The 26,861-nt window shown below is 36.2% G+C and overlaps 1 protein-coding gene across 2 annotated transcripts in view; it reads left to right on the top strand.

The window, feature by feature from the left end:
• DGKH (diacylglycerol kinase eta) overlaps positions 1-26,861 on the top strand; it is a 164,997-nt gene that overhangs the window by 123,781 nt on the left and 14,355 nt on the right. For both annotated transcript variants that reach the window (XM_080799853.1, XM_080799854.1), the window contains exons 14-24: positions 5,333-5,432; positions 6,914-7,187; positions 7,976-8,098; positions 11,947-12,078; positions 17,452-17,569; positions 18,563-18,673; positions 18,812-18,908; positions 20,916-21,023; positions 22,673-22,786; positions 23,027-23,161; positions 24,375-24,538. In XM_080799853.1, the coding sequence (XP_080655979.1) occupies positions 5,333-5,432; positions 6,914-7,187; positions 7,976-8,098; positions 11,947-12,078; positions 17,452-17,569; positions 18,563-18,673; positions 18,812-18,908; positions 20,916-21,023; positions 22,673-22,786; positions 23,027-23,161; positions 24,375-24,538 (1,476 nt within the window). The remainder of the gene's footprint in view (positions 1-5,332; positions 5,433-6,913; positions 7,188-7,975; positions 8,099-11,946; positions 12,079-17,451; positions 17,570-18,562; positions 18,674-18,811; positions 18,909-20,915; positions 21,024-22,672; positions 22,787-23,026; positions 23,162-24,374; positions 24,539-26,861) is intronic.

Genomic DNA, 26,861 nt, shown 5'->3' on the forward strand with positions numbered 1-26,861 from the left:
GGCAATAGGAGGAGTTGAGCAGCTTAAGTCAGGGGTGCACCCTGGTTGTCCAGAGAGGTGAGGGGCAGACACGGTGTTCGATGCATACATAGAGCTGCTGTTGGTTTTCTGTTGCTGCTATCTGCTTGGGTGTTTTCTGACGAATTGTGTTGCCCTGTGGCGAAATGTAGAAATCTCCAGTTTGTCCCAGGCCTCAGTACTCCCTATTGTCTTCCTCATCTTGGGCCAAATTTATATACCAAAGTTATTCCTTAGGTACTTCCTAAATTACTTCTACGAAGAAGACATTTGCGTTTACCGCCCTTGCCCTGTGAGTCAGGTGCTTTTTTTATACGGCATTTAGAAGATCTTGCTAGAAAAGATGGAAAGCTGAAATGGAAACTTTTAAAAAGTATAACGAGTTATAAAAGAATTATTCTTTGATGCAGTTAAGTAAATATTTTATCTGGCCTCCTTTCATAGTTTGGATGTTAGCAAATCCATAATACTGGCCTTCATGTGTTTGATGTGTTTGATTACTGCCTTCTATACATCTAACATATTTTTAATTGAGAGATAATTGACTTTTAACATTGTCTTTTGTGAAATAAGATCTTATATAGAATTGCAATATTTTAAAAATTAAAATTGTATTTTGTTGTCATTAATAAATTGGACAGGATTAAATTATTAGTCATTTATGAGAAAAATTAAGCTACAATTATAGATGACACCTACCATTTTGTATTTAATACAGCTTCTAGTTATTTCTGTATCTTATTTTGACTCTTCAAGACAATTTCCTTACTGCCATGTAACTGAAATAAAATACAGAAATAATTGAAAGCTGCATCAAATATAGTCTAAGATTTGCACCAAAAAAAATGTGAATTCTACAGTAGAAGCTGGCATATTATTTGTCTCTAATATCTCTAATGATTATTTGAGCATGTAAAAAATTATATCCTACATTTCTAAATGAAATTTGAGTCAAGTATTTGCAGAATCTTTCACGTATTTCTGGAAAACAGCTTGAACACCACAGGAGTAAATCACAACGTTGGACCAAGTAGAAGTCATTCTGAGGTCCTAGCTGAGATTCAGCCATTTGCTAGCTTTGTGGCCTGTGTCTGTTTTATCAAGTGTAAGAGAGGAAAGTGTGCCTTTCCTTTCTTCCTCATGGAACTGTTGGGAGAATTAAGTTGAGTAATGAAATAAATATAGAGCTTATAAACTACAGAGTGCTATATTAAATTATGGCATCATCATCTCGTGCTTTAATCAATTACATTCAAATTTTTTGTTTGACCTTGGCCTGGCTCTTTATCTAGGCTCTACTATTAGCTTTAGCTTTGGATTTCTCTCTGATTTGCTCATTTGCCTTGAAACACATTCTGTTCCACCCCTAGCCCCCTCTTGTCACTCATCTGTGCTCGCAGACTGTCCAGCTGTCCTGCCTTTATAACCTCAGACTAAAATTTTAGGGGATTTGCCATAAAGAGGTACAAGAGAGGAAAAAAGGAAAAATGTAGTAAATTTGTACTAGTAATATGGTATATTTTTAAGTTTAATTTTTGTTATGAACACTTTCAAACATACATAAAAGTAGAGAGACTGGAATAATGGTTTCCCACCATACCCATCACATGGCTTCAGTATTTATCAAAGTTTTGTCATCCACTCCCACTTTCTTCTGCTATAGCATCTCTAAGCAAACCCCAGAAATCATTTTATTCTATTTTCAGTGTATATACCTAATAATCTTGTTAAAAAGTCTAATAAAATTTGTAATTCTCTAAGACTATCTGTATACTCCATCCATATCCATTGTCCCTAATTATCTCAAAGTTTGTTTTAAACAGTTGATTTGTTCAAATCAAAATCCAGACAAGGTTCAGATAGTGCATTTGGGTTATATGTCCCTTTAAGACTTGTAAAGTCTGTAATAGTTCTCCATGCTTAAAAAATTTTTTTATTAAGGCATGATAACATGATAATTCTCAGTAGCTTAAGCTGTTTTAACTATTTTTAAAATGCAGAAAATACTGATGGAAAAGCTATATTCCATTAGCATAGCTGATATGTAGGTTAACTAATGTAGTTACTACGGGTTAACCAATATCATGTCAACAGTTCTTTGATTTTGAAATTTTGTCAGTTTGGTATGGTAACATGTGTTACCTTCTGAGAATCGGAAGCATTAGTTAGCAATTATAGGTCTCATTTACTAATAAAAATACAAAGCAAAGTTATTAAGTAAATGCAATTTGTTTTGTAGACAAAACTTCTTAGAAAATGGGATCATTGGCCAGAAAAAATAATAAGATTGAAACTATTGTCATAGGATCACAGAATTTCAGAGCTGGTATCTATCATAAAGATAATTTAGGCAAAGTCCCTCCCCCTTCCTCACTGAAAAGATGAGGTAAGATATGTAGTTGTTAGAATGTTTCCTCAGAGCATAGAGATAGCTAAGGGTTTTTCTAGATTATGCAATGATACTTGTAAATCATCTTAAATTTCTGATTGGAACTTTTTTACATCATTTCAGGTTCTCATAGGATGACCCTTGCCTGCCCTTATGTGCATCTGTTTGGGCACCATTGCCATATTTTTCTTAGTGTAGTGTTTGCATATTTTACTGTCATTTGCCCCTATTAAAAAAATAAGTGGGGTAAAATTGATAAATGAAGATACTGCCGCTATTGATAAAAAGTATAGATCTCATGAATACAATATAATTGCGATGATAGAGGAAATCATCAAGCTTGCTAAATATGGACTTTTGTTAGCTTCAGCAGAATATTTGGTGCAGTATCAACTGCATATTTGTGCTCAACTTGGAAATATCTTGTCAAAATTATGGCTAACGTTGATTTAAGATACAATTAGGAATTAAAAATTTTTATAGCCCTATGGGAAAATCCACATTCCACTTTCATTTATTTGATTTTTGCACATCTTTTCCAGATGTCTTTATGCACTAAAATAGAGAACTGTATCAGTTGAAGAATATCTTCCATGTTACCATAGCAAATACATCTTAAAATTATTTCTCTGCAATTTGCAAGTTCCCAGGTGGTATGACTTTGAAATCATGCCATTTTTAGGTGTACATTTTATCTCAACTTCAAGAAATCTACATTCACTATTTAGGTATAGTAAAAAGTTCATTTCTCCAGAGTTTAATATTTTACGTCTTCTGGAATTTGAAACTTATTGGATCCTAAGGTAAACCATTTCTTCTGATCCTTCCCACAACTTACATGGCAAGTCTTCTCTAACACAGAATCATACCCTGTTTCTTCAGCCTCCATCTGTCTGAGCAACATGGCACCTTTGTTGCCCCTTTCATTCCTAGGCTGATGGACCTACAGGCTCTGTCCCTAGGAGTTAGTAAAATACCAGAAAAAGTAGCTATGGTAATGTTATGGCATATGCAATTTTACGGGAGAAAATTATATCAAAACATGTTATAATAATAGCAAGGAAAACATATCTTAGGGTTACATAAAGAGGGAGGACAGTGTCTCCTCTCCTTAGAGGTGGGACATCTGAACGAGACTTTCAGTAAAGCTCATAGAAAAAATTTAGTGACAGCCTGCCTTAATATTTCAAGAAGTTTTGTAAAAGTAGTATACATGAACAAAGAAAACAAAACTTGAGGTAAAGCACGTGACTTCATCTCTAATAGTAAGCTAGAGTCTCTGGAGAAATGTGAATTAAAAAGCCAGCAAAGAGGTTGAAGGTTAGGAAATATTACTTTTTGTCCAAGTAAAAATCTAGAAATGGTTGCCAAAAAATAGCAAAGAAAGCAAAATTTATTAGGAATAATTCATAATATATTTTTTAGATGATGAATGTGAAGGTTTGGAATGTGTGTGTGTGTGTGTGTCTGTGTGTGTACTGTACCTAATGAATGGCTTAAAGTCATAATACTTAAATATCTGGAAACATAATCAGTATGTCCCTCACATGCCAGAGAAAGTTACAAGTTTAATAGAAAAAATAATTGCTGGAAACTTCTTATTTTTTTTCCTTCAAATTTCTCAATCTGTATCCATAATAAAGAGAAATACTTTTATTTTAAAATCATCTGATTTTGTTTTCAGACTCACTATTAGCCCTTGCTACAAAAAGCTGGTCACATGCCATTCTGTTGGGTGGTTTGTAATCCAACCCCAGTCCCAAAGGCTTTTGAAAGACAGATTTTAGTTAGTGTTTAGGGTTTCAGATAATTTTTTCTTTTGATCTATTTATATTACAAAAAAAACCAAATGTAATTAAAAGCAACAAACAAGTAAAACCATATATTGTTGACACTAACAAGATCTAAATTAAGGTAGTCTTGCGTATGACTGTACTGGTTACCTTAAGGAAAAAAACAAATGGATTTACGGAGAATATAACTCAATTCGAGTGGCAGCTTGTTTACACAATCCCTTTCCTCTTCAGGAACAGTACACTTTCAAGATACCTGGATCATGAGCAGTAGAGTGACAGTGACAACATTAAGTGACAAATTTATCCTTTTTTTTTTTTTTAACATTGCAAGTCCTGTTATGAAAATATGTAAGAGGCTGGAGATAATGCTTTTTATTTTTAGTGATATAATATATGGCTTTTAAATTTTTTTAAATTTTTTTTAATGAGCACCGGGTGTTAAATACACAACTAAGAAATTGTTGAACACTACATCACAACCCAATGAGATACTATATGTTGGCTAACTATACATAATGCCTTTTTTTAAAAAGATTTTATTTATTTATTTGACAGAGATCACAAGTAGGCAGACAGGCAGGCAGAGAGAGAGGGAGAAGCAGGCTCCCTGCTGAGCAGAGAGCTCCAAGCGGGGCTTGATCCCAGGACCCTGAGATCATGACCTGAGCCGAAGGCAGAGGCTTAACCCACTGAGCCACCCAGGCACCCCAATGTTTATTTTTTTAATGAGATTTACAAATACTCTCCTCAAGAATTTAATTTAAATATTTGAGAAAGGCTTGTTGTGACCTTAAAATAATGATCAGTTAAATTACACAGAGCAGAGGTTTTTTTTTTTTTTTTCATTTTATTTTATTTCTCTTCAGTGTTTCAGAATTCATTGTTTATGCACCACCCCCAGTAGAGCAGAGTTTATTTATGTGCATTTCCATTTATCACTCAGAATGTCTGGAACTTACTAGTAGTATGTGTTACACAGCACATAGAACTGTGGGTTTTATATACAAATGGTCTATATATACCTATGCTTTGACAGTTTGCCTAATTGTGCTTATTTTTTAAATATATTTGTAAATCAAACCAAACCAGTCCACGGGGTTTACTGAATTGCACTTTCTTTTCCTCAAAGGATACTATGTGAAACTGTAAAGGACTTTGTTGCCAAAGTAGAGAAGGCTTATGAAAAAACGTTGGAAAACACCGTTGCCGCAGATGCCGTGGCCAGTAAAGTAAGCGGGTCACCTTTAGGGCACCCAAGTTTTTTACTGACAAAATTAACTGCCCTGTGTTTCGTAGCTAAATTGATCAAATGCCTTTCTTGCCAAAACATCTTAAATCAAGTGAAAAACTACTTTTGAATCAGATGTGAGGGATTAAAATATATTCTCTTTTACAGTTACCCTTGAATGTGTAGGAAAACTGTACCGCTGATACTGTCCGAAATCCTGAATTTTATAAACCAACTTGCTTTTCCCATGGATTGACATCCCCAAGGAGAGATGCTCAGCAGCGGGGGCACATGGGGGAAAATGCTGGGCAGCTGGTGTTCCAATGGGGAGAGGAATGGCTTTCCATTTCCAGGCAAACTGGTCATCAGGCTCCCACCTAATGTGGTTCTTCGGGTTCCCCAGGCATTATGGTCCTTGGCCCCTTTCAGGATACTGTTTCTTGCTTTGCCTTTTTCTTTATACATAGCCCCTCCCCACTTTATGAGCTTTTGGAGGCTAAAGTAAGAACCTTAAAAGCTACTCTCTTTACTTTCATTTGTTCTTTATCAGACATTCTTATAAAAGGTTTGGCTTTCTTGGGCTTGCAAAGGAATGATCTCATTTATGCTATGGATGGTGGCTTAATTGAGTGAAAGGAAAAGGAAATAGAAATGAACATACATTTGATGTTTTCAGCCTCTTTTTTTCTTATTTTTCTCTGTGGAGAGCTTCAGAAAACAGAAGACCTCTCTAGCCATATTTTTTTTTTCTCTGAACTATTTCTGGAGGAGGAAAGGACAGGAATCGGAGTGGCAATCAAAGGTGTATTAGGACATTCGTAGCATCAGCGTCAGCCCTCTGTGTTTCTTTACCCTTAGTCATTCGAGAGAAGCAGACAGAAATAAGGGCAGAGTGCATGTTTTTCTTTCTGCATCTTCTTCTTCTTCTTTACCCTTGTGCATTTTCCTGTTTGCTCTTTTTTTGAGCCAGTAAGCCTGTAGGCACCGTTCACCCCTTTCACAACCAAAGCTTTGAAGGAGAGCTTACCAAGAACTCAGACAGACCTGCAGTTTATGATGCTCAAAACGGTACCTTACGTCGATTACTTTAAAAAAAAGTTTACACAATGTTTTATATAAGTTTTGCTTAAGTTTTTTTGTGGAATGTGTCACTTTGAAGTGAAGTGTTTGTTCTTTTAAGGAAAAATACCTATATAAAGATAATAGAGATTTTGTTTTATGGAAAAATAATTATATAAAGATGGTAGAGTTGGAATATTCTGGAAGCACACATAAAAATTTACATAATTGTGCTCTTTTTTAAAAAAATGGTAGATTATTTAGTCTATAAGCTATCTAAAAGTATCCTTTATAATGGGTAGCCAATTAATTGGTAAATATTAATATAGGCATCTTTCCTCTAAAATCAGAAGTGATTCGCTTAAACTGTTCTTTTCCATTTCCACCCAGTGGAGATTCATTGCTGTATTTTTGTTTTCTTAGTGTTCGGTCCTAAATGAAAAGCTTGAACAACTGCTTCAAGCTTTGCACACAGATTCCCAGGCTGCCCCCGTTCTCCCAGGCATCCACTCTCTCATCGTAGAAGAAGATACCGTGGAATCTTCCAGTGAAGAATCCTTGTGTGAAAGCAAAGAACAGCTCGTGGATGACCCTGCAAAACCTCCTTCCCAGAAAGCTGTCAAGCCAAAGGAAATAATGCTGCGGGCAAACAGTTTAAAGAAAGCTGTGAGACAAGTCATTGAAGAAGCCGGCAAAGGTACCCGTGAACAAAGTTGGCCCTTGAAGAAGTTAGCCACGTCCCCATCTTGAAGGCACAGTGGAATTTTCATATTGGTCAGACTGGACACACACACACAAAATTTTCAGGCAGGACGGAAGATGAGGCCATTAGAATGAAATTTGTACTAAGTCCTATTTGCTGTTTAAGTAGGATTCACATAAGATGTTAATGTGAGCAACGACATATCAATGATACATAAAATAGTATCTCAAAGATAAAAATACACTGGAAACATGGAAAATTACTTTAAGTTACAATTCTAAAATTTTAAATATCTTTTACCTAATGGGAATCTGTTGAGTTCTTAAAGAAAATCAAACCTGCAAACTACTTTGAAAATACTCTCTGAAATACATTTCCTAAATGTTTATGTTGCTTTTTAAAGAGTCTATAAAGGTTCCACCTGTATTTTAATTTTTTGTATGAATATAATGGATATACTTCTCTTCGAATTTTAGTAGTGGTCTAAAAGTTAACTTTAACATAAATTAATATTCAAAAACACCTAATTCAGGTTGTAACTTATAGATGGACTTGTATTTCATTCCCGAATTCTTTTATTTTTTTCTTCTGATAAAAAAATAATGTTTACAATTTCAAATATTTAGTTCGATAATCTCTAGTCCTTATGGTTATCACCCCCAAATTTATTACGTTAGTATTTGTGAATATGGAATTTCTTTTGCTTTAGGTTTCATTTTTCTTTTTAAGCATGTATTAATATTTGTGGATTTTGTTTTTACTTGTCCAAACACATTTCTCAGTTATGGATGACCAGAGTGTCCATCCCTGTGAGCCAGTTAGCCAGTCATTCGATAACGACAGTACAGAAACAGACGAATCTAAAGAAGAGTCTAAAGACGATGACACAAGAGAGTCATTAACTGGTAAGAAAACTGTAATCCTTTTGGAATTACGTAGAATACAATTCTGCTTTTCATTCTCAAAAGGCTTATCAGTTTGAAGTAAACTTTTTATTTTTATTTTTAACAAGACTTTTCAGAAGGTAAAGCTTAGATAGTTATGAATACTAAAATAATAAAGGTAACATTTAGATGATTGTCAAATACTCCCACATCCCGCTTTATCATATAATCTGGAGATTATCATAATAAGCTAAGGCTTATGGAACCAAACATGGTTAAATATCTTAACTTTCCTGGGGAAAAAAGGAAGAAACATCTAAATCAGCAGATTTTAACCTCTTTTTAGCCCATAGATGCCTTAGAGAATTATATGAAAACTGCACATTGAAGTGAAATTTTGGGCACATTACTCATGCCCAAAGTTTGCCTTTTAAATAATTGAGCAGTCCCCTGGATTCCATTGCTCAGCCTGAATGGTTTGCTAATTCTTACTGCTAAATTAATCTTCAAAATCACTGGACATCTAATTACAACCCTATCTCTACTGAAATTACGTTTGCCAGGAAATTAATATGTAGTCACTTGAAGAACATTAATTATTCCTCTGCCTCTTAAGTTTGAAGATGAATTTATACTTTTAATATTTCAGATTGTATAAGGGAATAATTATTAATTTACTAGAATAAAGCAAAGCAGAAATTAAAGGATAATGAGGCTGAGAAGATAATATGAAAATAATTGCATGGTACTAATGAAAAGTCAACACTGTTAACTCAGAACTGCAATCGTTACGTTTCTGCTTCACTTTCATTACACACGCACTTGGGCGGATTGCTTAACTTCTCAACGGTTTCCTCATTTGTAACAAGGGGATAATGACGTGCCTCCTGGTTGTGAAGGTTAGAGAAGCTGATATATGGGGAGTGCCTAGAATAGTGTCTGGTGCCTAGTGCTGGGAAGGAACATTTGCTGTCATTCTCACTATTATTAGTACTATTCCTCCCACTGCTGTTACGACTAATTATGTCAGCTTCGAAAGAATATCCCTTATTGTATGTAAAACTCTTAGAAACTTTGAATGCAGACCTTACAGTCTTCCCATGTCTGGCATACAACCGATGTGTACATATTCGATACCCATAGCCCTTTTAGACTTGAAATGTACTTATGCCAGTATACAACTCAACTCTCTAACTTTATACCCTATAGACTTAAAGGTCCCTATTGCAGCCTATAATCCTATACAGGCATGTATTTTATAACCCTCTTGACAGATGACCATTTAGCCTTTGGACCACTCGCTTTCCTTTTTTGGTTTGTTTTAGATATTTTATTTTATGTGTTGAAGTAATCTCTACATCCTGCGTGGAGCTCGAACTCATGACCCCAGGGTCAAGAGTCGCAAGCTCTAAGGACGGAGCCAGCCAGGCGCCCCACCATTCACTCTCACTACATCCCATTCTTAAAATCAGCTTTTATTGTCAGAAAGTTTTTCTCTACATTTAGCTTTGTATTTTCCTCCTTCCGTTTCTGCCTGTGAGCACACTAATTATTAAAGCTTCATGTATGATCATGGTAACAGTCACAACTGCTGACTTTTGTGTGGTGCTATGTGAGTACCTTAAAAGCAGGCTCGTGTGGCATCCTGTCTTCTTCCCATAACTTAGTATCTTCTTTTCCACATTATCTCCTCAATTCGTCCACCAATTATTAACTGGATTCCAAACTTTTTAGTTTTCCTGGTCGCATTCAATTGGTCAATATCATGTCCCATTTTGAATGCAATCCCCCTGATATTTCGTACTCTAACACCACACTGATAGCCATACACTACTCATTCTGGACGTTTTTTCATGTTAGAAGGACCACCCAAGATTTCTTCTTGGCATGAAGTAATATATTCTAATACTGTAGAAACCTGGTCTCCTCCTATTTTGTGCAAGTGATTTTTTAAACCTAATTAGAGTAGTACATGCTCATCCCTATAAACTTTTATCTTTTCAATTTGGAGCTGTCATTGCATCCTGTCAAAATCTTTTTTTTTTTTTAAAGATTTTATTTATTTACTTGTCAGAGAGAGAGAGAGAGTGAGCACAGGCAGACAGAGTGGCAGAGGGAGAAGCAGGCTCCCCGCGGAGCAAGGAGCCCGATGTGGGACTCGATCCCAGGACGCTGGGATCATGACCTGAGCCGAAGGCAGCCGCTTAACCAACTGAGCCACCCAGGAGTCCCTGTCAAAATCTTTTGAAGCTTGACTGTATCATCTCAACTTGACTTCATCTAGAGGTTCATAAGCGGGACTTGTATGTCTTCACCCATTATAAAGCTGACTTTAGTAGGGCTGACAATGGGATTCTTACAATATGCTGCTTGATCATTTCCCTTAAGACAAGGCATGGTTTCTTTGCCTCCAAAGGAGGTTTGGTTTTCCAGCACTCATTGCTAATGGTTTTCCAGCCGGCTACCATCCCATCTTACTATAGTCTCATGAACTGAACACTTCCATTGTAGTCTGCAAAGAAAGCTAAAAAATAAAGGTAGGCAACTCTAGATACTGAAGTTGAAATAGTCATAAATTTACACATATTGCAACATTTGGTACCTTAATGTTGCAATATTTGTTCTTATTTTCTAGCTAGTAATCCGATTTAGTGGGAATCAGTAGTAATAGAAGTATTTCTATGTTAAATAATCATTACTTTTTGAAAAGGAGTCATTATATGATTTAATTATGCAATAATTCATATGCCTGAGATGTACAATGCAGTATATTAATATGATCGATGAGATGTTATGTTTAAGAAGAACCATGAAACATTAATTTAGTTACCATCAATGTTACATCAATCTCAGTCACTAGGACGCTCTCTGGTTTTTATAAGAGATGAATATCAAAAGGTTGTTTTTATTAGAAATTAGCTCCGGGTCTCTCATCTGTCAAAAAAAAGTCGCCGTCTGCTACTTTTCTTTAGTGCAACTGGACTGTTTTTGAAGAAAGAGAAGAGAGTGTAAGATTAATGTGGTTAGTTTGTAATTAGCCTTAGGGAGAGTAAAGGTAATTAAATTTTTAAGTATTTTTAAATTGAGTTTGAGGAATACTGTTTTTTTTTTTAAAACACCTGCCAATAGCTCCTAAATTAGTTAAAGATACTATTTGCTCTCCATTACGTTGCCATAGTTTAGACAGAATTAAATCTTTTTTTGTTGACTTTGAGAGTAATTCCCTTTAGGAATAATCTTTTAAATGTATTGAACATTTTAAAGAATATGATAGACCTATCTGGGGCAAATTTTTGTTTTGAATATATAGTTAATTGAGAAGTACAGGAAACATATATTGGTTTCATTTGAAAAAAAAATACCATTTTTCCTTTTATGTATGGAAGACAATGTTAACTCACATTTCATATATTAGCTCTGGGAGTTAATTAATTAAATTTGATCGTTCACCCAACATTTATGGCAAAAGGATTATACCGGTGGCGTACATTTTAACACATATGTACCATTTTCAAAAATCATCAGGCTTCAAAATTTTTTTGTCTTTAAATATGGGTTGGACACATTCAAATTGTGAGTATTACTGACCTTTAGTTATGGTAGGCCTATACTTTTTACTAATTTCTGTCTGTTTGAAATGATCTATCCAGACATCTACCTGTGGCCCAATCCCTCTGAACAGTAAATCTCAAAGTGAAAACAATGGTAAAAGAATAGGTAAACACAATGTAATATCTTCAGTTCTGCTAATTGATTTAAATTATTTAAATTATTTTTATGTCCTGAATTTTTTAGGGCTTGCTTATTCTTATAACTTTATCATTACCTTTTTTTTTTTTTTAAAAATCATCGGGACTTTTCGTCAATAGTTAAAGCTGCACCTGCACCTCGGTCTCCAGATGGCCGGGCAAGTCGTTCCCAAGCTGACTCTGGCTCTGGTCCCGCTGTGGCAGCCGGCAAAGAGAACCTCCCTGTGCTCAACACCAGAATAATCTGCCCAGGTAGTATAGATTCTGAAACATGGCGTATTTGTAAGCATTTCTGTGTAAATGTATTAAATACTCATTTCTATGCACTATAGAAATGTCTTCTTAGAGATAAATGTCCCTTTGGGAGAATGTTCTTATCACTCTTACAATCAGATTCCAGATCCTTAGACTTCTGTGTGTGTGTGTGTAAGAGTTAGAAATAAGAAGGAAAGAAAGGAAGTACTAAAATACATGTTTTGGGGCACTGCCCTGAGAAGTTTTAATTGAGTTATACTAGAATACAGCCCAGAAATCTGCATTTACTAAGCACCCAGGGTAAATCTTATCCAATATTCTACTACCTCTTCGTATCTCCACAGCTTTCCTCTTTGTTGTGAGCCATAAGTCTCTCCGTCATTTTTAGACTAGTAACATTGCTTCCTTTTAGAACATCTGAGACATCCATTCCAGCTCCGATGAGATGAATTGACCTTGGGATTAGGTTAGTACTAGTGGAAAGCAAACAACATGTGCAGCTAGGGAAGTGGAAAATACAGATGTCTCCTTAAATACCAGTTGTTTGACTTAGTGAAAACACTCCAGATTTATTCCAGAGTTGATTGGACCCAAATTACACCCTGAAAATCAGTCTGTCCTACAAGCTCTTTTTAAAGGTGAATCACAATTCAATAATGATAATTGGAGACTTTATTATCGTACTTTCAATAGTGGATAGAAACAACTAGATAAAAATCAACAAGGAAATAGAAGACCTGAAAAACATACAAAACAAGCAGACCTACAGAACACTCCAGCCAACAACAGCAGAATATTCATTCTCAGTCTCATACACATGGAATATTTTCCAGTTTGGATCATAAATTAGGCCATCAAACAATTCTCAGTAAATTTAAAAGGATTGAAATTATCAAAGGCCGATTTTTGACCACAGTGGAATGAATTTAGAAATCCATAACAGAAAGAAAGTTTGGAAATGTACAAATATGTGCAACTATGTGGGTCAAAGAAAAAAAAAAGTCATGAGAGAAAATTTTAAGTCCTTTGATATGAATGAAAACAAAAATACACCACACCAGAACTTACTTGATGCAGCCAAGGAAGTGCTTAGAGTGAAAATTAAAGCTGTAAATGCATATATTAAAAAGGTAGAAAGATCTCAAAATCTAACTCTGCACCTTAATAAACTGGAAAAGGAAGAATAAAGATACCCAAAGCAATCAGCAGAAAGGAAATAATCAGATTGGTGTGGAAATAAATGACATAGAGAATAGAAATCAATACAGAAAATCAATGAAACCAAAAGTTGATTCTGTGAACAGTTTAACAAATTGACAAGTCTTTGCTAGAGTGACCAAGGAAATGAAAGAGAAGATTTGAATTATTGAAATCAAGAATGACAGAGGAGAGACATCCCTAATAGCCTTACAGAAATAAAAAGGATTATAAGGGAAAACTATCAAATATTACATGTCAGCAAATTAGAGAACTTCAATGAAATGGACCAACTCCTAGAGACATGCAAACTACCAAAACTGATTCAAAAATAGAAAATCCAACTAGACGTATAACAAGATTTCCTGCAAAGAACAGGCCAACATGCATAAAGTTTCAGTTAAGGAAGGTGAATAAGTTCTAGAGATCTGCTGTGTCCAACATTGTACTTACAATACTGCCTTGTACACTTAAAAATTTGTTAAGAGGATAGAGCTCATGTTAAGTGTTCTTAAGTGTTCGTAATAAAATAAAAAGTCAAAACAAATGAACAAAAACAAAAAGAAAGAAAGAAATCTATCCCTAAGTCCTGGGCTCACCTAACTCATTTTTCTTTTCTAGTGGTTAACTGTTAATACCTCATCATTGGTCTACCTCTTAATGATCTTCAAATGAATTCATTTTACATTTTGCTCAGCTTTCCTATTTGCCCTCATAGTGAGGAGTAGTTAGTCTGATCAACTGATAATCTGCCATCACCAAAATAGTATGTTTACTTTTAGTTTTTGCAAATTCTGGGTTGTTGTGGCTTCCCATGAAATTTTGTTCTCTCAGGATACCTAGGGGGTTCAGTCAGTTAAGTATCCGACGCTTGATTTTAGTTTGGGTCATGATCTCAGTGTTGTGAGATTGAGCCCTGCATTGGGCTCCATGCCCAACGTGGATTCTCTCTTCTCTCCCTCTCTGTCTACCCCTCCCTACTGCACTCTCTCTCTCTCAAAACAAATAAAAACAATGAATAAACAAAAACTATTTTCTCTCATAAGTCAAAAAGAACAAATGAATGGATGAAAGAAGGAAGGGAAGGAAGGGAGGAAGGAAAGAAGGAAGGGAGGGAGGAAAGAAGGAAGGAGAGACAATCCACAGGACAGAAGAAAATAGTTGTAAATGGCATGTCTGATAAGGGACTAGTATTGAGGATATAAAAAGAACTCTTAAGATTCAACAATGAAAAGACAAATACCCCAATTTAAAAATGGGCAAAGGATCTGAGTAGACACTTTCCAAGAGAGATACAAAGATGGCCAATATGCACATGAAAAGATGCTCACCATTATTAGTCATCAAGGTAATGCAAATCAAAACCACTATGAGATACCACTTTACCTTACTGGGATGGCTATGATCAAAAAGGAGAGATAATCACAAATACTGGCAAGGACGTGGAAAAACTGGAACTTTCATACATTGCTGGTTAGAATATGAAATGGTACAGCCATTTGGAAAAACAGTTTGGCAGTTCCTCAAAGAATTAAACACAGAGTTAACATATAATCCAGTAAACTCCTAGTTATAGACCTATGAGAATTAAAAATACATGTCTACACAAAAACTTGCATGTAACTGTTTATAGCAACATTACTCATAATAGCCACATAGAAGAAACAAGCCAAGTAATTGTCAGTTAATGGAGAAACAAAATGTGCAATATGCAGACAGTGGACTATTATTTAGCCTTTAAAAAGAACAAAGCACTGATAAATGCCGCATGGTTGCCTCCTAACATGTTATGCTAAGTGAGAGAAGCTTGACATAAAAAGCCACACATTATGGGATTACATTTATACAAAATGTCCAGAATAGTCAAATCCATAGGGAAAGAAAGTAGGTTGGTGGTTTCCAGGCTCTGGGGATGTGGAGAATGGGTGGAAAGTAAAATGACTACCAACAGGTATGGGGTTTGTTTTGAGAGTAATAAAAAAAATGTTCTAGGAGCACCTGGGTGGCTTAGTCAGTTAAACGTCTGCCTTTGGCTCAGGTCATGATCCCAGGGTCCTGGGATCGAGTTCCCCATCAGGTTCCCAGCTCAGTGAGGAGTCTGCTTTTCCTTCTTCCTCTGCCTCTCCACCCCCCACTTGTGTGCACTCACTCTCTCTCTGGCAAATAAATAAAATCTTAAAAAATATATTCTGGGGGCGCCTGGGTGGCTCAGTGGGTTAAGCCTCTGCCTTCGGCTCAGGTCATGATCCTGAGGTCCTGGGATGGAGCCCCGCATCGGGCTCTCTGCTCAACAGGAAGCCTGCTTCCCCCCCCCCCCCGCCCCCGCCTGCCTCTCTGCATACTTGTGAACTCTGTCTGTCAAATAAATAAATAAAATCTTTAAATATATATATATATGTGTGTGTGTATATATATATATATATTCTAAATTAGATCATACTGATCATTGCACAACTTTGTATATATACTACAAATAGCTGAATTATACGCTTAAAAGGTGAATTTTATGGTATGTATATTATATCTCAATGAAATATTAAAATAAAAAATAAATACAGAGCATGTTTGGTTCTGGAAAGGCCTCCATGTCTAGATGTTACATCTATTTAAACCTGGAACCGTGGGATGACTATCTGGGCTAAAGCTGTGAATATGGCTAACCTTAAAATATTGTATTATTGGGAGTGCCTGGGCAGTGCAGTCAGTTAGGTCTCCCACTCTTGGTTTGGCTCAGGGCATGATCTCAGGGTGGTGGGATGCAGCCCTGCGACGGGCTCCACACTTAGTGCAGAAAGTCCCTCTCCCTCTACTCCTTCCCCCATCCCCTGTGCTTGTTCTTGCTCCTTCTCCTTCTAAAATCAATGAAAAATAAAAGTTAAAAAAAAAAAGAAAAGAAAATATTACACTTTTCTTTAGGGCAGCTGGAGTCTGGTTCTTCACGTCTCCAAACTGTTCTTTTTTTCCTCACCAGGAGAGTTTTTTTTTTTCCCCATTTATTCACTTATTTAGAGATAAAAGAAACTGGCATGACTAAATATGCCATAACCCATTCAAAACTATGAAATTAAATGACAGAATAAAATCTGTCTTGATTATTTGATAATCAGCTAAACTTTGTAGCTAAAATAAATAATAATCTCCTAAAAGAGGACACAGTTGAGGAAAGGAATGTTTGCTCAAGGACTTTTTCCCTAATTTCCTAGTGTTTCTCAATTACATATTTTTCCTCATTCTTCTTTCCCTTTTTTTGTTCCCTTAGGCCTCTATTACTGTCTTTTCTTTCCAGAATTTAATGCTGCTAGAGTCAGTAATTGGTTGGGTAGAATATAGCTTTGAACATCATAACTACTTAGTAGAAAACTAACTAGTTGTTGAAATAAGCTTGCAGTTTTACATAGTTAGAGGTAAGTTAAATGCTTCATTTTTTATGTTCAAACACTGTATTTTTCTAAAACTCATAAATACCTGTGTTTAATATTTTTGTATTTACTCTTGACACCAACAGAGTTTTGTGTATGTCAGTTAATTTTTTTCCCAATGATTTTATTTATTGGAAAGAGAGACAGAGAGAGAATGGGGCAGGGGGTGGGTAGGGGCAGAGAGAGAGGGAAAAGGACAAGCAGGCTCCCCACTGAGCAGGGAGCCGAATGCAGGGCTTGATCCCAGAACCCTGAGATCATGACCTGAGCCGAAGGCAGATGCTTAACCGACTGACCCATGCAGGCACCCCTCTGTTAATATTTTTAATTAAAACTATTATTACCTATGCTTTGAGAGTATGGACATGGTAACTCTGTGACATTCTTGGTAATTCACTCTTTATTGTAAATTCCTTATAGAATACCACTTCATTTGCTATAACAAAGGAAGTAATATTTATTTGTTGAAGTGCTAGAATCACTAGAATGGTAAATGAGAAGCTGTCACAAAGAGACTCTTATTTGAGTCTTCATCTGCTGCGTTTTTATGACAACATATAGATCCTAAGAAGGCTCAAAAATCTTAAAATTACCAGTGTCATAGTTCTTAGTTTTGGCTAATGAGAAAAGCAGACACTGAAAAAACATGCTTTGGGGGCAAGGTGTCTGAGACCAGACCTGAAAACAATGCATTGGCTCTTTCTCTGTCTTTTTCTTAACATGTGATCCTGTATGTATTTATTTTTCTGGCCAGGTTTAAGAGCAGGACTAGCTGCCTCCATTGCTGGGAGTTCTATAATCAACAAAATGTTACTAGCAAATATTGATCCTTTTGGTGCAACACCGTTTATCGACCCCGATCCAGATTCAGTGTAAGAAAATAGTTTTGTAAATATCTTGTTTTGGCTTTTCTTGTTTCTGCTTTATACTAATGGTAACATTGTCAGTGCATTACAAGAAGTTTGGCTCCCCATACAAAAAGGGTCATCAGAAAATTCCAAAAGTTGATATAATGATGAGTACATCGATCCATTGGAAACACAGTGGTTTTCATGATCTGTTCCTGAGGTAGGTCCTGTCCAGCCCATTGTCTCGGATAACAACCCTATGGCAAAATGAGGCACAGCTATATTCACTTTTCCCTGGAATAGTATACTCATCATCACCTTCATAACCATATTTTTGCTATTCCTTTTTCCTCCTTTATTCTTGGTCTTGCCAAACCACTCATCTTTCCCCATCCAGCTTGTAGGTTTATGTACTTCAAAAAGCTTCTTGGTCCACATGGATCTCTTCCCTTCTTAAAACTACAATTTTTTTTGGAAGTTCAATATGAACATTTACTTCCGTATTTAATTTTGCTTTTGTTATATCTCATTTCTGTAATGACAGTCCTCAAAGACAGTACTATCTTTTAAACTTCTTTGTACTTTCCAAAGAAGCCTGAAGAGTGGACTGGACCTGGTCATTTTACCGCTCAGTAAATATCTGTCCATTAATAAGAGTACAAGTGAAGAAAAATTTCCTTGCATCTGACTGCAAGGCCCTCCCATTTCTATGCTTGGTGAGGGGCTTACAAAGGAAGCAGAACTAAGGTTTTATTACTGTTAATAGAAAAGCATTACCATGACTCTGTCTCTGTTTTGCCTTGCTCACTATCCCTTTATATCATATGTACGAAAAATGACATATATGCACTGGGCTTGTACACATGGCATACGAATAGGAAATAATTCCTGCTAAGTTTTAGTCTCATCTATGAGGCATGGAAGCTTAAATGCTTTTAAGTGCTATTTTATGTGCAAATTGTAATTGTTGTAATGAATCTGAAGTTGACTTTTATGTACTTTTCCTTATTATCACAGAGATGGATATTCAGAAAAATGTGTCATGAACAATTACTTTGGGATTGGATTAGATGCAAAAATTTCATTAGAATTTAATAATAAGAGAGAGGAGCACCCTGAAAAATGCAGGTAATTTTGGTAATAGTAATAATGTTATTACATGGAGGTAATTCCACTTTAATTTCATTTATTAGCTGTTTTGCTTGCTCTGCCTTTAAAGAGTAAATCAGTAATAGCTATTGGATTGTCTGCCAATATTTATTTCAGGAGTCGAACTAAAAACTTGATGTGGTATGGAGTCCTTGGAACCCGGGAGTTATTACAGAGATCATACAAGAATTTAGAACAGAGGGTTCAACTTGAGGTAGGTTCATCTTGAAGTAAAGATACTTCAGATTATCTTACTTAGAAAAATAATGACATTTGAGGAGCTAATTTGGTCTCAGTGACTCTTCGAGTGTTTAAACACCCATTGGAGGTGATTATCGACTTTATACTAAAGGAGGTATAGACACTGGCTGTGGATGACACATTAGTTATCATTATCATCAGCTCCTGAAATGTGGATGGTTCTGTGGCATCGTGGTGCTCCCTGAGAAGGTGGAGCTATGAGAGGACATTTATAGGAGAGCATTTCTAACGAATTTTCACAGATTTTCTCATTTACGTTTATAAATTCTGACCCAATTCTATAATGCCTAACATTTCACAAATCCCTGAAAAAAAATTCATAGCATATAGACTCTTTTGATTGAAATGTGTATTTGTTCCAATTCTTACAATAGTAAAATAAAAAGAGATTTTGAGCATTTAAATTTTTTAGTAGTTTTTACTAATTTAAGGGGGAAATTAAGGATGGCAAAAGTTTTTTAATCTCCTTCACTAATAGGAGAAACAAGATTGGGGGCATGGCTCTGAAAAGTTTAGTTTCTGTGAATTTTATTTTCTTTCCCCCTTGGTCCGGTATTCACAGTTGATGCTGATACACGTCTTTCCTATCTTGTATCTTTTTATAACGAGATATCTTTAATTTAAGGAAAAGCCTATGTACAGAAAAGTGTGCTAATCTTAAGTCTACAGCTCATTAAATTAAACAGAGCATTATTAATTTAGGTGTTATCTAGACTATAGAATTGCCTGGCTCATTCATTATCAACTAAATGTCCGAGTAAAGATAAAATCATTATACCTTCCACTCTGGAGCACGTGCACATGATCAGCTGGTTTGGTTTATCCTCGCTGAGAAATTAAGATGGACGTTACTAGCATACCTTCCATTTCTTTTAAGTTAGTTATATGTTTTAAACTGCGTGTTCTAAAGCACACAAAGATACAGATTCAGAAAAAGTTTATTATTCTACTTAATATTTAATGTTTTTTCATTTTAATAAATACACAGTGAGCCTTAGCTGTGTGCCAAGAATGGCCCTAGGTGCTAGGATACAGTATAGACTTTTGAATGTATTTTCATGAAAAAGAAAAGAAAATATAAAAAATGCATGAGGGAATATAATCAAGTATAAAATATTCTCAGTTATCTAAAATGGTTGAAAATTGGATTTTCATTTGTTCTACAGTTTAGAGATCATTTCAATCAGGCATTAAAATGCAAGTTTTATAAAGTTACGTTAATTACTTTTTATTGTAAGAATTAATGAAACTATAGCATCTGTTGTACATATGACATCTGCGAGCTCTCCTCTTTTAAAATGAAGGAGTAAACCTTCTATTCAGTAAGAATTTGCTTACCTGTCATGTATAATTACTCACCAGCCAGAGGACATTTTTTTCCCTATTTAATTGGTAATTTTAATTTTCATTGAAGTGATTAATGAGAAGACACGGAGTATAAGATACTTCCCGACATTCACGGTTTTTCTTTCCTTAGTTTTGGTTCTGACTACTTGAGAAACCCAGCATTGAGTTTGGCCAGCCAACAGTTAGTTACAGAGCAGGAGCACAGTCCCAGGAGTTGAGAGACTGGCTAGATGAGGTAGTTAGGACCCAGAAGCCCTCCCTGAACCTGCTTGCAAAAGGACACTTGACATGAGCACAAAGGTGACCATGATGCAAGTGAGAATATTGTAGTGATCTGAAAAAAACTCCAGAAAAGTACGGCCTGATTTTGACAGAAAGAAGAGGTAAAATGTTATCTTAAGTCGGTTTTCTGTAACAACTTCTGCCACAGGAATGTATACGCTTCAAATTTTTTTAATTAGAAAAACAAGAGAAAGGTAATGTGTAGGAATATATTTGTAGGAAAAGCAAACATTGCCAATACACTTCCCACCCTTTGTCTTGGGTGTTAGAGTGGCTTCCCAACTAGCAGTTTTGCTCTCTTTATCTAACCTCTAAGCTTTTTACCTTACAGTGTGATGGGCAGTATATTCCTCTCCCCAGTCTGCAAGGAATAGCAGTGTTGAACATTCCCAGCTATGCAGGAGGCACTAACTTTTGGGGTGGAACTAAAGAGGATGATGTAAGTATTTTCTTTTACCTTCCCAATGCTAGAGACTGCCTATATTCCTTGGCCCATGGCCCCTTCCTCCATCTCCAAGGCCCACAGAGGCAGCCTGAATCTCCCATTGCATCATTCTGATCTCCCCAATTGCCTTTCTCTTCCACTTTCAGTGACTTTTTTGGTTTCATTGGGCCCAGTACGTCATTCAGGATAATCTCTCCTTCTCAAGGTCCCTCCTGTAATGACATCTGCAAAGTCTGTTTTGTCACGGAAAGTAACATTCATAACCTCAGCAGATTAGGACATGGACATTTTGGGAGTGGGAAGGGGGATTGATATTATTCTGCTTACCAAAATACCTTCTGTACTTTTAACTTTCTAAATTTGTGTCTGTTACTATTATTTTTATCTTTAGAAATGTTAAGAGGGCTCATTTGGCCTTTGAAATTTAGGACTGTGTTTTGACAGGAAAGTCGAAAAAAAGAAAAACACAATGTAGCAAATGTAATAAATGTTTTAAAAATAATAAAATGAAAGAGAAGGAACAATTGTTAAGATCTACGTAACAATAAAAAAAAGGATTATCACAGTCTTTGAAGAATCACATGTAAGGAATGATAGCCCCATTTATTTCAGGCTTATAATACAAGAGCTCCCACTGACCCATTTTTTCAGGGTCCTTGAATGAGCAGTCAGAGATTAGAGTATAACATAAATTGGAATATATTTGTGACTTTCATTATGTGAATGTATTTCAATCTTATTGAACTATAAAACTTATGTTAGCTGCTAATTTTTTTCTCAGCCTGTAACTACTCTTAAATATTTTAAAGGGAAGAAATCAGTGAGATAAAGCTAAACAAAGCTAACAGCACCTACTAGGTAATCAGATAGTGTTCTCAGAACTTCGCATTCATTACTAACAACCACAATTTTAATCTAAATTTTACCAGTGAAGAAACTGACACTAAGTTCACACAGGAAGTGTGACAGCAGAGACATGATTTAAAACCACGCACTCTGCTTACAGAGATGATAAGAAATCATCAGTGTTTGCAAATTCATGTCCTGATATTTTCAATGAAAATTTTAATTGGGATATTACTTGATACTGAATAATTTTTTTCAGAAGCATAAATGTTTATCATTATAGTCAAAGGGAGAATAAAAGGAACAAAGTGATACAGCCGGAATTTAATTTGTTTGATTCAATTAATTTTGTGAAAAATGCATTTAACATCAAGACCGAGTAAGCCTGCATGATTTTTATTCTCTGAGGTGTCTGTTGCCATCTTCTCAAATGCTTTAAAAAGTTGTTGTATTAAGATATTAAGCACATTTTACATACCTATTGCTTGTAACACATTGAAAGACTTGCCTTAGAACATACCAAGGGAACTGGGTATTTTAGGGTTCCTAAAATCACATGCACCATTTTATCAAGACATCTGAGTTATGTGTGAACAGATATTTAATACATTTTATACAAAGGTGGATTATTTTGTCCTTGGATTATCATTTCCTGGTAACGTTTACTTACTTTTCTGCTTACTATTTTCCTAAGTTTTTTTTTTTAATATGTATATTACAGAGTTTACATTGCTGATATGCCACTTCATGTAAACCTTAACCTCATCAGGGAAATGTAATGTAGTTTTTCCTTTCAGATATTTGCTGCACCATCATTTGATGACAAGATCCTGGAAGTCGTTGCAATATTTGATAGCATGCAAATGGCAGTTTCAAGGGTCATTAAACTGCAGCATCATCGAATAGCCCAGGTTTGTTTTCTCTGATCAAACCTGACCTTGCAACTTGGGGGACTGGGGAACTATTCCAAAGGACTCCTGCCTTGTCTATTCATCTATAAAATGTTAACTTTCTTGTCATGTCAGTTATTACTATGTCATGATAATTGGAAAAAGATACATTCCATTCCACCTGACTAAAAGTCAGGCTTGAACGCAGACTGTCAGTTTCTCAGGATGATTTGTTTTCTAAAATGGATCATTTTATTTCAGTGCCGAACGGTAAAAATCACTATATTTGGCGATGAGGGAGTCCCAGTGCAGGTGGATGGCGAAGCATGGGTTCAGCCTCCAGGAATTATCAAAATTGTGCACAAAAACAGAGCTCAGATGCTAACAAGGGACAGGGTATGTAAAAAAATATATACATATTCTAGATTTTTATCAAGCCTCTTAAAAATACTAAACTGTGGGGGCACCTGGGTGGCTTGGTCGGTTAAGTGTCTGACTCTTGATCTCAGCTCAAGTCTTGATCTCAGGGTTGTGAGTTTAAGCCCTGCATTGGACTCCATGCTGAGTGTGGAGCTTACTTAAAAAAAATTCAGTTGTTATGGAAAGTAGAAACCAAGGAAAAATACTTAAATTGCCTCATAAATCTAACATTTAGGTCATTGTGGTTTTAAATATGAACAAGTATTTAGTTTTTTAAAAATTTAATAGACTAGGGACACCTGGGTGGCTCAGTCCGTTAAGTAACCAACTCCTGGTTTCTGTTCAGGTCATGATCTCGGGATTGTGAGATTGAGGCCCACATAGGGCTCCACACTGAGCATGGAACCTGCTTGGGATTCTCTCTCCTTTCCCCGCTTCCCCCACCCTGGCTTGTATGTGTATGCGTGTACCTTCTCTCTCTCTAAAAAAAAAGTTAATAGTCTATATTTTTATTATTTTTTAGGTTTACAGAGAAATTGACCAGAAAATACAGAGAATTCTAATTCTATTCCCACATATCTCCTTACCTCACTAATATGCAATCCCTTATTATTAACATCTTATATTAGTGTGGTATATTTATTATAGTTGATGAGCCAGTATTGATAATTATTAATTAATTAAAGGTCATAGGTTACTCTTCATGTTGTACATGTTACAGTTTTTAAGAAATATATAATCACTTATATCCACCATGATAGTATCCTACAGGCTAGTTTCACTACCCTCAAAATTCCTTCTGTTCCACCTAGCCATCACTCCCTCTCTTACCTCAACCCCTGTCTCCATAGTTTTGCCTTTTCCAGTATATGTTTTAATTAAGATCAAAGACTGCCAGTATCCATCTTGATCTTGTCTATTATGCATTTAAAGTACAGAAATTGAAGCTGTCTTTTGAAAAACTTTTCAGTGATACCCTCCTCATCACTGATTACATTACTTATGTGTTATGATAACACTAGAAAACTTTAAAATAACTTTCCTGTATCTTAAGATTTCTTTAATGAAGCTTCAGATGAGGAAAAAAAGCAGTCATTTCAAAGTCTTTCGTGTAACATTTAAATACACTCTTATGTATGGATCTCAGAGTTCCAAACTAATAGTTCCTTGCAACATTGTTGTTAAATAGGCTTTTGAAAGCACACTGAAATCTTGGGAGGATAAACAGAAGTGTGATTCCGGTAAACCAGTTCTTCGAACCCATTTGTACATCCAGCATGCTGTTGACTTGGCAACAGAAGAAGTGTCCCAGATGCAGCTCTGCTCCCAGGCCGCAGAGGAGCTCATTACTAGGTAGGGCGGTCCTGCTTGCTGCAGGCGAGAACAACTCTGGTCTTGACCAGGTTTGTTTTTTAGTTTTGATCGGTAATGTCAGTCGTTTGGGAGTATCTAAAAGAGATGCATTTACTCTCCTACCTCATTTGTTGCCTCATTTATGCCTCAATTAAACCCCCTCCAACACACACACACACACACACACACACACACACACACACACACACACCTGTGTTCTCTGCAGACTTTGGACTTCCTGAAACCCGGTGGAGAGCTTGGCTAACTTACCCTACCACACGATGCTCTTTTCTGTTACTGTTTATTTCCCAGTTTTACACAGTCTTTGTGCTCTACTACTTATGTGTATGTTACCTTATAATTATTAATTAGATGCTTCTGGAATGTAGAAGGAAATATAAATATTAGCCCTGCTCCCAAGGAAATTTAGGTGGGAAAAGTCTGAGAACCAGTTTCCAAAGACATATCTAGAGATTGGGAGACCGAACACATAGGAGTTCATTCTAGTAGACAGAAAGGGAAGAGATGAAAACACAAGTTCCAGGAGCGTGAAACAGATAAAAATCATGATGACCCAGGAGTCAACTTTGTTGGGGGAGGGGAGGCCAACCATGGACAAGTTTCTTATCCCCTCTTCACCTAAATCTTCTCTACCAAATGGAGATAGTAAGAGCTACTCTGTAGGTCATTGTGAAAGCTAAATGAAACCCACCAAGTAAAGAACTTAATAGCACATCACGTCTGGCATATATAGTGTTCTGTGAATGGTGGCTATTATATTCTTTCCACTTTCATCTGGTCACTGATAAAGATGTTGAAAAAGAAAAGAAGGAAAACAAAGCTCTTTAAATATTTGTTGGAGGGCGCCCGGGTGACTGAGTTGGGTAAGGGACTGCCTTCGGCTCAGGTCATGATCCTGGAGTCCCAGGATCCAGTCCCGCAACGGGCTCCCTGCTCAGTGGGGAGTCTGCTTCTCCCTCTGACCGTCCCCGCCTCATGCTCTCTTTCACATTTTCTCTCAAATAAATAAATAAAATCTTAAATAAATACATAAATATTTGTTGGAAACCTAGAATGTACTAGATGTTAGAGATATGAGAGAAAAGATTTGAACTTCCTACTGCTAGAGACCCCAATATTCAGTATTAGAATAAAGTATGATAACTCAAGATACTGAGTGGCTTAGAAGCAAGGTAAGAGAATTCGAGTATTTAGTTAGCTAAATGCACAAAACTGCATTATTGTACATCTCAGCTTTTTATCACAGAGATTCGTTTTAGGGTAATATAAACAACTTCTGTGGACTCCCAATTTAAAGGGTTTTGGGGTGTTTTTTTTGCTTTTCCAGCTTTATTGAAGAATAATTGACAAAATCACATATATATATACAAGGTCTACAAATGATAGTTTGATATATGTATATGTTATAAAACAATTACCATAATCAATCTAACTAATAAACTATGGAAAGTAGTATGGAAGATCTTTCAAAAAATTAAAAATAGAACTGCAGCATTTTCTTGAAATCAAAATATACTATCTGTATTATCTCCCTTGAAATCAAATATACTTCCTAAATTAACTTCCTGTCAACTAACCAAATAACCTTATCAAGAAAAGGGAAGTGAAGGGGCGCCTGGGTGGCTCAGTCGTTAAGCGTCTGCCTTCAGCTCAGGTCATGATCCCAGGGTCCTGGGATCGAGCCACGTATCCGGCTCACTGCTCTGCAGGGAGCCTGCTTCTCCATCTCCCACTCTCTCTGCTGTGTTCCCTCTCTCGCTGTGTCTCTCTCTGTCAAATAAATAAAATAAAATCTTTAATTAAAAAAAAAGAAAGAAAGAAAAGGGAAGTGAAGGTTGGCCAGACCTGCTTTTGGTCAACCTAATTTGGTTCCCCATATGTGTTGTTGTTGTTGTTTTTAATTTGCAAGAGATGAAAATCAGGCTCACTCATCTATTTTCAGAACTTATTCATTCAGTATTCAACAAATAATTTTGAATCTCTTCTGCATGCCAACCACCATATTCAGCAGTGGGGGGCACCAAAATGGCTGGGTTGTAGTCCCTCTCCTTAATTTGTGGGTAGGATAGTAAGAGAGAAAGTGTGGCTAGAGTGCCATCACAGGGCTCAGTGGGGCACTGTGGATACACACAGGAGGCCAAGAAAGCAAAGGAGGGCTGCCTGAAAAAAGTGATCTCAGCCAAGTCCTGATGGGAGAGTAAGAGAAGGAACATTCTCAACATGGGAACAAGCTTGAGCAGAGGTCCAGAGGAGTGTGAGTGGAGTACTTTTAGGAAATCTCAGGGAACTGGGGATGGCATGG

Source organism: Martes martes (genome assembly GCF_963455335.1).
Source record: "Martes martes genome assembly, chromosome: 3".
Lineage (NCBI taxonomy): Eukaryota > Metazoa > Chordata > Mammalia > Carnivora > Mustelidae > Martes > Martes martes.